Raw genomic sequence first — 13,245 nt, forward strand, 5'->3', positions numbered from 1 at the left:
TTACATATATCATTTCATATATTTTTGATGACCATTCTATAAGTATTATTATTCCCATCTGACAAGGAAACCAAGTACTTAATTTGCTTTATTTTACAACCAGTAAGTAGAAAAACCAGAACTTAATGCAGATCTATTTGAGGCCAAGGCCCTTATCTTTCACTGGTATCATCCTGCCTACAACTCCCTTGAAATGAAGCTGTCTGGGAAAAAAGGGGAAAACTATGTTACTAGGGACTGTGGTTTCTAGAGTATTTGAATCATAAACTCCCATGGGGAGGGTATGCTCTAGTCAGCTTATCTGCCTGCAGACATTTACTACTGCCTAGGACTAAAGCTAAACATTAACCCAGTTGAGATCTGCTTTTTCTTTTTGTTTTTCAAACTCCCATGACTCTCAGTGGCCTTGGTCATAGACCCTTTCCATTATTATTCCCTTTTAAACAGCTTCTCGGTATCATGACAGCATGTTTGGAAACACAGTGGCATATTTGTGGTGATTAAACTTCACTAAAATGTCTGGATCCTAGACTTCCATAGACCTCTTGGCTCCAGCATTGCCTGGGACCCCCTATTTATGTCTCCATTTGAGGAATCTCAAGAGAGGGTTTGTGGCTCCTTCTCTCCAGCCTCAGAGGGGAGAAAAATTGCTGGCTCAGCAGTTCCAGAGGGCTTCAAGGGGATCAAAGAGAGAAAAGCAAACACTGAAGAAAAATGTGCTATTTATTCTTAGAACAAAGTTACATTGGCAGCTTTCTCCTCTCCAGTAATACTTGTTTTCCTGAAAGGATTATACACGTGTTTGCTTCCTTCCATAGGATTTAACCACCACTCAGCTTATGACCTGCAACTTCTGTCTCCCATACCCTCTCAACTATGCTTTCAGTTTTCTCACTGGCTGGGCAAAATTTAAAGAGATTAAAATCAACCATGAGAGAAAGTGGGTTAATACAGCTGTTACAAATGCCCATGTCAGCAATCCAAGTCAGCAGCTTAAATTAACTCAGCCATGTGAGTGGCGTCCCTGTGCCATAAATGGGGGGATCCAGAGATTTTAGGCCTCCATCCCCAGGGAAGGAATGAAGAGGCTTAGGCTAAGTGAGGAGGCCTGCTAAGTGGAGGTGTCTTTCTTTGGGAGAGCAATTTCACTCATGTTTTTTTCATGGATATTTCTGCTTTTAATTAATTGAACGAATTCATTGAGTGTTATGTGGCACGATAATTTACTGAGAAGTTTTTTCGTATCTTCTTCTCTTTGTTGTCAGTGCTCTTCTCTCCTCTGCCTCAAGAAGGTAGGAAGACCCTTGTCTTTGGGGGCTTTTTTGTTGCTGGTTGAAAACAGACTTTCTAGCAGAAGAAGTCCTTTTTCTTGGTTTTGTTTTGGTCACCTATGCTGATTGAGGGGAATTGCGCTGGGGCTGGAGTGGGAGCTTCGGGTTTCTGAGGGTACACATCCTGACTGGAGGCTAAGGAAGTCCCTGTAAAGGAAAGAAAGAACAAGATTACAGAGAGTGTTCATCAAGTATGAATGCCTGGACCCTGCTTTCCCACAGCACTCACAACGAGGGCTGCTGAAGGGCAGGAGGGGAGAGGGGTAGAGTAGAAACAACCAAACATTAGAGGCTGTGGCCTTGAGAACCCCTGTGAAAAAAATCTCAAGTCCCAGGCCTCAGAAGTACCTGTCTCCTGGTTCCATGCAGCCTTGGAAAATAAGCCTGGATGTGGTAATCAGTATAGACGGGAGAGGCCCCTCTTTGCATGTTCTGTATGGTACAAGTCACCAGGGACCTACCCCTGACACTGGGAAGTACCTAATAATGACAGATTAAATTTCCCTATGGAAGGAGTAAAAAGCTCAGGGAAAATTAAATTCAATTTAGAAAAATAAGAGTAGTGTGATAGTTCTTGCATCCTAATCATGTAGTTAGCACCTACTAGGTGCTAGGCACTGTGTAAACCCTGGAGACAAAGAGATGAACAAGCACCTGTTGCCCTCACGGGTGAGGAAACTCATTGCAGAGTTCACAATGAAGACATGTCACAGATGCCAGGGACTCAGGAGGGAGCACTGCCTCTATTTGGAGACAAGGAAGTCTTTCCAGAATTGCTCACCTTTATTCTGAGTCTTAAAAGATGAGCTGGAATTCCTCAGTGGAGGATGGTGGTGGAGTTGAGAACATTCTGTACAAAGGTACAGAAGTGTGAAATAGCATGACATGTTTGGGAGACGGTAAAGAGGTTGATACAGCTGAAGCATGATAGATTGTTATAGAATGGGTGGAGGCTGACCCTGAAGGGCTTTGAATCCCATGCTAAGAAGTCTAGACTTTATCCTGTAAGAGGTGGGCAACCCCCAAAAGATGCTAGTAACATGAATATGTGCATTTATTATGAATCAAAACTAGTTAAGGAAGGTCACAAAGGAGGAATGACCACAAAGGTAGGAAGGAATCTCGGAGATGGGAAAGTGCAGAAGTGAAGGGAGAAGAGTTTGTGAAGAAGAAAGTAGCCAACAGTGGACAATACTGCAGAGAGGTACCAACACAAGCTCAGGGACAGCCACTGGATTTTGAAATTCGGAGGCTATTTTTGACTCCAATGAGGGCAATTTCAGTGGTGTGTTGGGGGTCAGAAACCAGACTACAGTGAGTTGACAATTGAATGGAGGTTGAGAAAGTGATAATAAATACACCCATTTGTTTGAGAAATTTGGAAAAGAAATAAAGATACAGAAAATACCTATAAATGGGTAATTTATTTATGTATTTCAAATGATGAGGAGGGCTTAAGCATCTTCAAGATTTAGGGGAAGGAGGCAATGGGAAGATCAGAGATGAGGTAAGAGAAATTAGAGCAAGGAAGGAAGTCTGGCAAGCAGAGGCTTGAAGCACAGAGAAGAACCCCCTGACTGACCAAATCTCCCATGTGCCCAAGGGGTTGAGGTCATACTTCTGTGTGGAAGCTGTTACTCTGCACATCTCAGTACAACTAAACTCTATGTTTCTGAGAAGTATAGTAAACCATTTAAACATAAATCAAATGGGTCATATTTTAAATGCATTAATCAAACTTGCTAATTTAAAGGATTCCTAGTATGGACCTTCTGTTGAAACAAATGAATCAGCTTTTCATTTATTATCTCTTCTTCTGTTAGGACCATAATCTTAGACTCCTTGTTCACATCCAAAGTAGATCCCTCAACTCCATTAGCTGTGTCCAGACACAGGAGGCTGACTGGTTGCTGGATACCAGCATCAGTTTAAGAATGGAAATCACTCCAGTTTGGGCACTGGGGTAATGAACAGAGTGCCATCCATTTGGTTTGATTAGATCTAGCACACCTGTGCATAAGGACACCATGTTCCAGAACTTGCTACTATGAAATTTATGAATCAGAGAAGTGATTAAATGAATGTACTGTAGGGTTTTAAGAAGTTCAGGGTTACCTCAACCATCTGCTCTGGTTAGTGCACAATCTTCAAAGAAATGTATAGTTTGGTATGTTTTGTCATCTGTCCTGTGTTTGCCTATTTATCTTTCAGACCAAATCACTCTACTAATTTCTCAAGCTCACACTTTTCACAGAGTTACAGGAGACAAGTCTTTGAGGAATTTGGAAGAGTTGTAGGCAGTCTTGTAAAGGAGTACTGAAAAAGGCTCAGAATTTAGTTCAGTTATGCTGTTAGATTGAGTTACTGTAACACAAATTTTATACTTTATTTTGAGCTCTACTGTTTCTTATTCCTCTAAAAATGACTTTCAGTAGTTTGCTACATATGAAGTGTATTTTTTAATAGGTGGGACTAAAATTACTTATAGCAGAATGTCTTAATTTTATATTGAGTCAATGGTATTTTCAATATAAAAAAGACATTTATATTATAGACAACTGTTTAGGGTCATATACGTTGTGGATAGAGACATAACTTGCTTTTTCTTAAAGCACAACTATTAGCAACTTTACTAGGCATGTTTCATGATCCCATTGTCTCATTTCTTATAATTAAAATCTCTCAGTTTTACAGTGACTTCCTGTTGGTTAGAAAGAGAGTGCTTTTTATGAACGATTTAGTAAAGTTATATTCATGCTTATTTAACCTTGTTAACCAAGATGAAAAAAGTAAAGGAGGTCTCAGCAAAAGGATGAGAATCTCCCTATGGAAAATAGAGGAAATAAAAGAAGCAAAATTTACACTCAGCTATGTTTATGGTTTAACTGGTGAATATGTTTTGATTCAAAACCTATCATTATTTCTGCCTGGCAAACCGGTTCATCTGTACCATTTTTCTAGACTCCATGTATATGTATTAATATATGATATTTGTTTTTCTCTTTCTGACTTACTTCACTCTAGGATTGACATATATACACTAATATGTATAAAATAGATAACTAATGAGAACCTGCTGGATAGCACAGGGGACTCCACTTTGCTGTACAGTAGAAACCAACAAAACATCACAAAACAACTATACCTCAATTAAAAAAAAAACTATCACTAATCACAGGTAATGTTGTATTGGGCAGCAGAAACTGGTGAGAGAAATATTCTGATTTCTACTCTGTTGCCTCAAGCAAGATAAAGTGGTTGAGCCAAAAGGATTTAGATTTCTACTCTTCTGACTGGGCCCATGAGGAATTAATTCAATGAGAGATAAGCTTCCACTTCACAACAGAATAAAGACATGCTTAGTTGATGCTTGTTCCTCATTATTTCATCCCTTTTGGACACATAACATTTTAAGAAAGGTGGGGGAGGTGATTAGAACACAGGGAGGCCATTTGGAGGGGTGGTGCTCAGCTGTGTGGCTCAAGTTCCCTGTGCTTTCTGGTTTTATTAAAAAATTTTTTGACTAGTGTGTCCAGCACCCCCTTATATTCCTCTGTACAGGCAAAACTTCGCTTTTTGAAAAGGAAGAGAAGGCCTGGGAACATTAATTTCATTATCTACCTCTGGAAACTAAGGAGAGCATAACCGTCAATACTGATTTATTTGGTGATTAAAGGCATCCATTAGACCTTGTAAAAAGTTGGTGAAAGGTCTGGCTTTAAGTATATGGTGCTGCATTCTTCAACCTTTGGTGTCTAGGAGGTGTTAGTAGCTAATACTATCATATGACTAGCGTCATTTCAGCAGGTAGTTGTGAGGTGAATGAATTTAAATGCCACCTGGTTAATGAAAGGAAGGAAGAAACAAAGAAACAGAGAGATAAATTGTCCTGCTTCCCCCAATATTTTAAACAATATTTTCAGGCTCACTTTTGTTAAGATGAATAAATATGAAATGACTGTAAGATAGAACATTAAAAAAAAAAACTCAGCCTCCTGATTTTCCTAAAGTGACATCATTAATGGTGACACATTGATGTCTCTGTCTGCACATCCATTAACCTCTCATCAGGCCATGTGGCAATTTCCTTTGTCTTTCATTATTTGGTTTACATGACTGCCTTGCTCTGATGCTCCTAGAGATCATTTACTACTTCTGGAATTCATAAGTGCTTGATGTTTGAATGCTTCTTGTAAATAGCAGTGCTATAAGAGAAGGGACAAGAATTCTGGCTTCAATCATTTGTACTTTCTTGGGACAGAACCAGATTTCCTACTCTTGACCATGTGATGATGACATTACCCGCTCAAGGCTGAGATAAATCCAGGGATTTTTGTTAGTTTGGTATTATCTTAACATGCTTTGGTCAAGAGAGAGATTTTGATATTTCCCTTTTCCTGATGACTTTTGGCAATCATCCATTACTAAACGGAGCGCCTTACTTACTTTGCAAACTCCTTATCTATTAGGACCTAGGCTTTGTCTCTGCATTTCCTACAGAAGTGGTTCTTAATCCTGACTGTACATTTTAATCACCTGCAGAGGTTAAAAAAATGGGTTCCACACCTAGAGATTCTGATTCAATTGATCTGGTCTAGAGCCCAGCTTGTAATTTCAAAATATTCCCCAGGTTAGGATTGAGTGTAACATGCAGCAAGGTCACCTACAGTGTCTAGGACAATTCCTTGTGAAGGGCAGGTGGTCTCCAGGAAATGGCAGTTAAACTGAACTGCATTGATAAACAGGCTACACAGGGCCAGATGATTTTGGGTGAGGACATATCTGGACATATTCCACTGCAGTCGTTGTGTAGTACCTTAAGTGGCTCATAATTTTAGGGTAAAACCACAGGGACCTGAAGGTCTTACCTTAGTTGAGTTGGTAGATCAGTTTTGTTTTGTTGTCCTCCTTTTGGGTGCTGTGCCTTAGTTTCCTCATCTGTAAAATGGAAATAACCAAAGTTTGAGGTCATATTTTTGTTTGAGGCAAAAACCAGTACCAGTAAAAATTTGCTGCAATGAGCTTCATTTAAAATCATCAAATTGCTGTCATGCAAACACAAATGGGAGTTTAGGAAGTGGAAGCAGCAGAAATGTGTCTGGGGTACTTGTCAAAGTTGATCGATAGGGCTCAGCAATGATGTGGACTTAAGGATTCTCCTACCAAATCCCAGCATCATGACAGTGCTGTTGAAGAAATGCCACTGAGGGTTAAAACTACCACTTCTCTTTTGTGTTAAATGAAGGGGCTCTGGGGACTAGACCTCTTCCATGAGTCAGAGGTCCTGCTGCTGGCCAGGACACCAGTGTGCAGGATGGTGGAGCCCTGCTCTTACCAACAGCACCCTGGGAGCCCTGCACACTCTGCAGGGAGGCCCAAGCCTGCTGACACATCAGCAAGAATGCTTATACTGAGAGCTTAGTTCACAGCCCTGGGCCTGGACCCAGGCATGAAGTAGTTACTTCAGATCCTGGTTTCCTGGGATGAACACTCTTCCACTTCTAATTCCCCACCCCTGCCTATAACTGGAGCTGAGGCTGTTCCTGTGCACACGGACTCCCTCCTGCCTCTGTTCCTGCCTGGCTCATCCTGTGGATCTCAATCCCAGATTGTGTTCCTTTCCACTTCAGCCTTAAGGCCAGCCAGCTATCCCATAACCAGGGGAAACTTCACAAGATAGCCCCTGAGCATCTGCCACGGTCTAGCAGAGGGACTTAATGCTCCCTCCTCACATCTGATCTAAAGTCTGAAATGCTATGTAATACTATGCTTTAGTTATATCCCCCTAGAGATGGAAAATAGAGGATTCCCTCTTTTATGATAGTTGTGCTATTAGTGAAGTACTGGCCCCTCTCATTTTGGGATAAATCTCCCCCATACATTTGGTTTCTCATAACAGTCTATGGTTTATCTCTCGTCATCTCATCTCAGGCTATGGAGGATCAAGCCACACATAGTGTCTTAGTAAAAGGGCAATCAAGGACAACTTATTTTACAGGTGGGAAAATGGGTCACAGAGAGTTTTGATGATGTGTAACTGTAATAAGTGAATGGGACCTGAAATGAGGACTCTCCTTTCTATCAAAGGGCAGGGCGGCAAAATGGTTGTGGTAAATGCCGACAGTGGTGGTAGCAAAGTGTACCACTTGAGAAACTTGGATTGCAGGGACAAACAGATTTTCACTTCTTGACATCTCAGTTTTCTCATTTATAAAATATGAAAACAAGAGTACTTAACATGTCAGGATGCTGTGAGGGTTAAGAGAAATATATGTGAAAAGGACTGGTGCTGGGTTTGGCTCTTATAAGTAAGTAAGGTAGTAAGTGCACACACATGCCACCATGAAGTGGGTAGCTTTGAAGAGTTCCTGTCCAAGGCTTAACCATAGTCCACAGGTCTCCTGAGATAGCTTCTGGGAGCATCGGTTTCTATATGACCCTGGAGCCTTCACTCCAAAGCCCTTCCCTCAGGTTGATCTCTCTGGAGAATGACCCCAAAGACCCCCAAGAGGGCTTTCTGGCCACTTATGCCCAGTTGCAGAACCAGAGGCAGGGGCTGTCCTAGGTGGCAGCTCTCATCCTGTTATACCTATGATTCCTGAAACCAGTTGGACAGCAGAGGTTCAACAGTATCTTCTTCATTATAATGAAATGAGGTTATCCTAAGCAGAGCATTTAGCCCAATGCCTGGTGTGTACTAGGCATTCAACAAATGTTAGTAGTTATTAATAGTAGTAGTTTTAAATCCAAAGCTAGGTTCATGGGTCAGAGTGCTTCCAAATTCCAGAGTCCTTCCTCTAGATTAGGAAGCAAGTGAATATGTTCTGGGTTAGGGCCAATCCATGGAAAGTCTATGCCACTGACTGTTATTTATTCATTCATGTATTTATTTATATACTTAGTACACATTTATGGAGCATCACTTATGTGTGTTGCCCTTGCTCAGCACACAGTTCTCTGATCTCTGGTGTTTATGCATGGTAGTTACACCAGGGTGGTACGAATAGTGTTACACCAGGAAAACCCACTTCTCAATATCACTTTTCCATCTACCTTCTGATAAAGCTAGAGAGTTAGGAGGAGCTCTGATCATGGCACCTTGTGGGTGAAATCTGGAGTTAGTCATGTGTGTATTTTACAGATAAGAAATCTGAGGCCTGAGAGGGGAGTACTTGCCCCAAGTTCAGACAGTACTCTAGTGGCCATCTGAGGCTAGAATCTGGTTCTGATTAGTTTAGGAAAAAAGGGCCCTTTCCAGCAGACCACTTGCCTCTGTATGAGAGGGAGATAACTAGTCTTTACATTTTCACTTACACATAGGTGTCCTTTTTCTTTCTGAAGAGGTGCATTTCAAGGTTAAATGAAATAGCATTTGAATAAGCCTAGAACAGTGGTTCTAAACTCTGATTGCATTAGATCATCTGAACATCATTTTGAGAATACTGATTTTGGAGCCCTACCCCAGACCAATTAAATATGCATTTGTGGGACCAGGGGCCTCATATTGGTTGTCAAAGCTCTCCAGGTGTTTCTAAAGTATGGTCAGGGCACCACAGTCTAATATCCAGTCATTCTAATACACAGTCAGTGGTCTAGAGATCAGTGCTTCCAAAACTCTAATGCACATTTGAATTATCTGGGAATCTTGTTAAAATTCAGATTCTGATTCAGTAGGTCAAGTGGGGCTGGAAAGTTCCCACTTCTAACAAGCTCCCAGTTCATGTTAATACTGTCAGTCCCCAGACCACACTTGGAATAGCATCTCCAGAAGGTGCTCTGGATTCTGGTTATGCACTGGTCACTCACTAGGTACTCCAGCCAGAGGCCTGGAAATTACCTCTTTCCTTCATCCACTCATCTGCACCCTGTCAGCTCTTGGTCACTATTTCTTGTCAACTCCACCCCACTGTTCTCTGCAGCTCCTATCCTTTCTTGGTAGACTGGTCAACATTCTCTTCCATGTTCACCCACCATCACTCCCCATCCTGGCTGTGTTCTCTGCTAGACCACCTCCTGATTGGGCTTTCCCATTCCTCCTTGGCTCTGTGCATGCCGTTTTTACTCTGTGGAAAGCTCTTCCAGTTCTTGACCTATCTCTTAAGAGACCACAGAATCCCTGGACCTCTTCTCTGCCTGCACTAGTTACATATGACGATTGTCTAGGAACAACATGCCCTACTTGTTCTTTTCTAAGTTCCCAGAGCCCAGCTCAGCACCTATCAGGCTCTTAAATAAAGTAGGTGTTCAATTTAAGAAAGAAAACCCCAACTCTGAATGAGCAAGGCCAAATCAGCTGCTCTCCTTTGGATCAAAATGAACGTTCCTTCGAAATTATGTATTAGGTTTTAAACTCTCCAGTTGGAGAAAAAAAAATCGATCAGATTCAACAAAGTAAATATTATTTCCTGTAATTTAATATGTGCTCAGGGACTTCCCGGTGGTCCAGTGGTTAAGACTCCGTCCGAGCTTCCACTGCAGGGGGCACTGGTTTCCATCCCTCCTGGGAGGAACTAAGATACCGCATGCTCTGCAGCACGGCCAAAACAAAACAAAACAAAAACCAAAAAAACAAACAAACAAAAAACCAAACAACAAAAAAAGGGCTCAGAGCAGGTGATGGGACAGGAAGGAGAGGATGGATGCTGGAAGCAGCTTGGAGGTCTGCTTTCAAATCTGGTCTCGTCCCCGCAGGGGGAAAGGGAAGATCCCGGGGACAGCCGATGGAGAAACTTCCACAGAAGTGCGCGGGTCAGGCTGGAGTTCCGGAGCTAGAACTAACTTGACGCGGAGTGGGGCGCCGCTTGCGGCAGCCATTGAAGTTTCGTGTCTTTCCAGAGCCCACATGGGGAGGGGGGAGGGGGGAGGGAGGGCAGGTCCGGAGCGGAGTGGGTGGAGTGGAGGGGAAAGACCGAAGGAAATGAGACCTTTTCCTCCCACTGACTCGCGCTTCTCCAGCGTCTGCGGGGCTCACTACCGCTGCCCGTGAGCGCCCAGGCTGAGACCCAGCGCCCCGCGCCCCCCTCGGCGTGTCTCCCCTGGGATTTTTTCCGAGGCGCCAGTGCCGGCCCAAACCCTGGCCACAGCTTTGTTGCGTCCTCCCCTTAGTGATCGGCTCCTGGTCCCCGAGCAAGGACCCCGGAAGTGCGCGTCGGTGGCTCTGGCGAAGGTAAGCGGCGCCGGTGAGAGCGCTAAGGGCATAGGGGCGCCTGGCATCCCAAGCGGGCCCTGGTCTGCCCGGAATACCCCTTCTTCGGAAGCACCCAGAGCACTTCAGACCTGAAGTCTCTGCTTTGTTCCTGACCCCCTGCCAGGTGTTGTAGCCTGGGTCCCCCAGGGAACTTTGCTTCCCAGCGCTTGTTTTTACTCTTTCTCTTCCTCTTACTTTCCTGTTGCTTCCCCCGCCCCCTCCCCCCGCTTCTTTTTCTGGACCCAACAACTCTCTGCTCCTTGCTTATACAGCCTGGCTTCCGAGAGCGAGTCCTTCCCTAATCTCAGCGCCTCTCTCCTCCTCCGCCCCTGGGACCAGGGGCTGAGCGTGCGGGCCTGCGACAGTGACTGGCTTTGACCCTGGGCCTGCCGGAGGCGGATCTTCCGAAATTTCCAGGGCTCTCATTGATCTCATTTACCTTTGAGGCACTCAGCTGGCCGCGTGCTTTTGGCGACGCCCAGGACCCCGAAATCAAAGCGGATTGGGGAGTGACAAGGTCGTTGGCGCCCCTTAAATCCTCAGGGGGACGCTCTGCTTGTGGAGAGGGGCGCGGTCAGCTTCTTGCAGCTCTGACTGGGCTTCCCAAGGATTGAGGTGTGGGGGTGGGGAGGAGCAATGGATATGGGACTCGGGGCGTGGAGGTAATGAGGCTGGCTTGGAAGGATAGGCGAGGAAACCACTTCGTGCTAGCTTGCCATTTTGCTCTTATTAACTGCCTGAGTGCTCACATCAAGGCTCTGAGTAGGGACTCCTATCCCTATTTTACAAAGGGGCAAAATGAGACGCACAGAGGTTAAATAATGCTACCGGGGCCACATACCTGGGAAGGGGCCCAGCCAGGATTTGTGAATCAACTGGTTTGTACCGCACAACCCACACCCAGCCCTACAGAGAGTTCCTCTATGCAGTCTGAGCAGAATCCCAACACCTACCGCTGGGTCATACCATGAGGAACCAGGCCTTTTCCATTTTGAGCAAATACATCTTGGTTCTACTCAAATCCAAATGATTTATTTAGTACCTACTATCCTCACAATTCAGTGACAAGCACTGAAGTTTCACCTTGGAACCTTACTCTTTCATCCTCTACCCATCATTCAGTCTGTCAACAAATATGTAATTCTTCCCCAGAAGGCTGGCTTGAATCTCTCTCCCCAAAAGGCTATTAGGCTTGTTGGCTAACCCAGACCCTGGAGTGGGACCCCCAGCATTTGAATCCTGGATGAGGCCTTTCTGTAGTTTTCTGTGGCTGGATTTCCTCATCTGTAAAGTAGGGATGGGAGAAGTGGCTCTCAACTGGGGTTTTGATTTTGCCTCCCAAATGACATCTGGCAATGTCTGGAAACATTTTTGACTGTTAACATGTAAGTGTTGCCCCCACCCCTCAACAGAAGGAATGGGAATCTGCACATGTGCACATGTTTTACAAGCACCAGAGGTAGATCCTGTGCATATTAAAGTTTGAGAATCACTGCCTTACAAAATAAAATCTAACCACAGACATTGGCCTACATGCCTGTTCACACTGGCCTCAACTTACCTTCCCAGCCTCACCTTATGACACTTCCTGTATGCACTTTCCATTCCACCCAACTCACTATTCTTCTGGTATTCTAGGTGTTGACTTTTTGGAATGCCCTTCTTCCTCCCTGGCTGACAAATTGCTCATTATTCTTTGAGACTAGAGCTCAAGTCCCCTGCTGGGTGAAGCATTATTCAGTTCCTGCAGATGGTTCGGTTCTGTCCCTCCCTGATACCCTAGCCCCAGCCATCCTCCCCTATTTTTTCTTTCAGTGCATCTCTCTTACAGTGTTTACTGTTCTGTATAGGGATCTCTTGTTCATTCCCTGACTTGTTTCTTTGTACCTGGACCTAGCACAGTGCTGTCCTCATGCTGGTGGTTAAGCTTGCGGACTTTGGAGTCAGGCTGCCTGCATTCAAATCCTAGTTCTGCCACTTAACTCTGTGACCTTGAGCACATTGACTCAGTCTCTCAAAGCCTTATTAACAAAATAGGAAGAAATAGTCTGCCTTCTCTGCAGAGAAGTGTGATTAACTAATAGGATAATGATTGTTCATCTTAGTACTGAGTGGCTACTCTGTGCCAGGACATGGCTCAATTTTAGCATTTTATATTGTAGTCATTTAACTTTTATGAGGACCTTATTAAGTTAGTACTGGTATTACCCTATTTTCCAGGCAAAGAAATGGAGGCACAGAGAGGCTAAGCAGTTTGCCCAAAGTCACACAGCTAATGAGTGGTAAGCCAGTATTCACACAGACATCTGAACTGCAAAACACACACTCTTCACACTATGCAGGTAAAGGGCTTAAACCAGTGCCCCACATATAGTAAGTGCTCCATAAATATGAGCTGGAGTTTGCTGTGTACATTGATAAAAGCCAAAGTCCATTGGGTTTTTCAACTGCACCACACTTGTGATCTAAGACTGTGCCATTATTTTTACAATCCTGTTCCTTCCCTCTCCTTCTTGCCCCTAACCCAGTCTCAGAGGAACAGGACATTGGGATCAGTCTCCTGTCACAGTTCTAGGTCAGCACCAATGAACTTGATGCTAAATGGAGCTTTATGTGTGCCAGGTCAGAGTCAAAATGGCATTAACTCTTTGGGGATGGTCCTATGGAATCAACACACGTGCTTGAGGTTAGAGGTGCAGACGAGGGGTCAGGAGCTACCTGACTCCA

General features: G+C 44.0%; 1 protein-coding gene and 1 long non-coding RNA gene across 12 annotated transcripts in view; one reads left to right on the top strand and one right to left on the bottom strand.

Moving 5' to 3' along the window:
• Window positions 1–705: 705 nt before the first annotated feature.
• LOC132376631 (uncharacterized) lies at window positions 706–11,112 on the bottom strand. The gene is made up of 3 exons (XR_009506395.1): window positions 10,958–11,112; window positions 6,200–6,269; window positions 706–1,478 (listed from the first exon to the last, which is right to left on the bottom strand). It is a non-coding gene; the product is annotated as an uncharacterized LOC132376631 (long non-coding RNA).
• The window catches only part of EVA1A (eva-1 homolog A, regulator of programmed cell death), an 82,734-nt gene continuing 79,549 nt past the window's right edge, over window positions 10,061–13,245 (top strand). For 7 of the 11 annotated variants that reach the window (XM_059942383.1, XM_059942387.1, XM_059942391.1 and 4 more), the window contains exon 1: window positions 10,237–10,497. Coding sequence is in view for 1 of the 11 variants with exons in the window: in XM_059942395.1 (XP_059798378.1) it covers window position 10,149; window positions 10,437–10,497; window positions 12,739–12,800 (124 nt within the window). In the remaining 10 variants the exon portion in view is untranslated. Of the gene's footprint in view, window positions 10,150–10,236; window positions 10,498–12,738; window positions 12,801–13,245 lie in introns of those variants that run through there. The other 4 variants (XM_059942386.1, XM_059942395.1, XM_059942384.1 and 1 more) reach the window with 2 other exon arrangements.

The sequence above is a fragment of the Balaenoptera ricei genome, chromosome 13, assembly GCF_028023285.1.
Source record: "Balaenoptera ricei isolate mBalRic1 chromosome 13, mBalRic1.hap2, whole genome shotgun sequence".
In the NCBI taxonomy this organism is placed as follows: domain Eukaryota; kingdom Metazoa; phylum Chordata; class Mammalia; order Artiodactyla; family Balaenopteridae; genus Balaenoptera; species Balaenoptera ricei.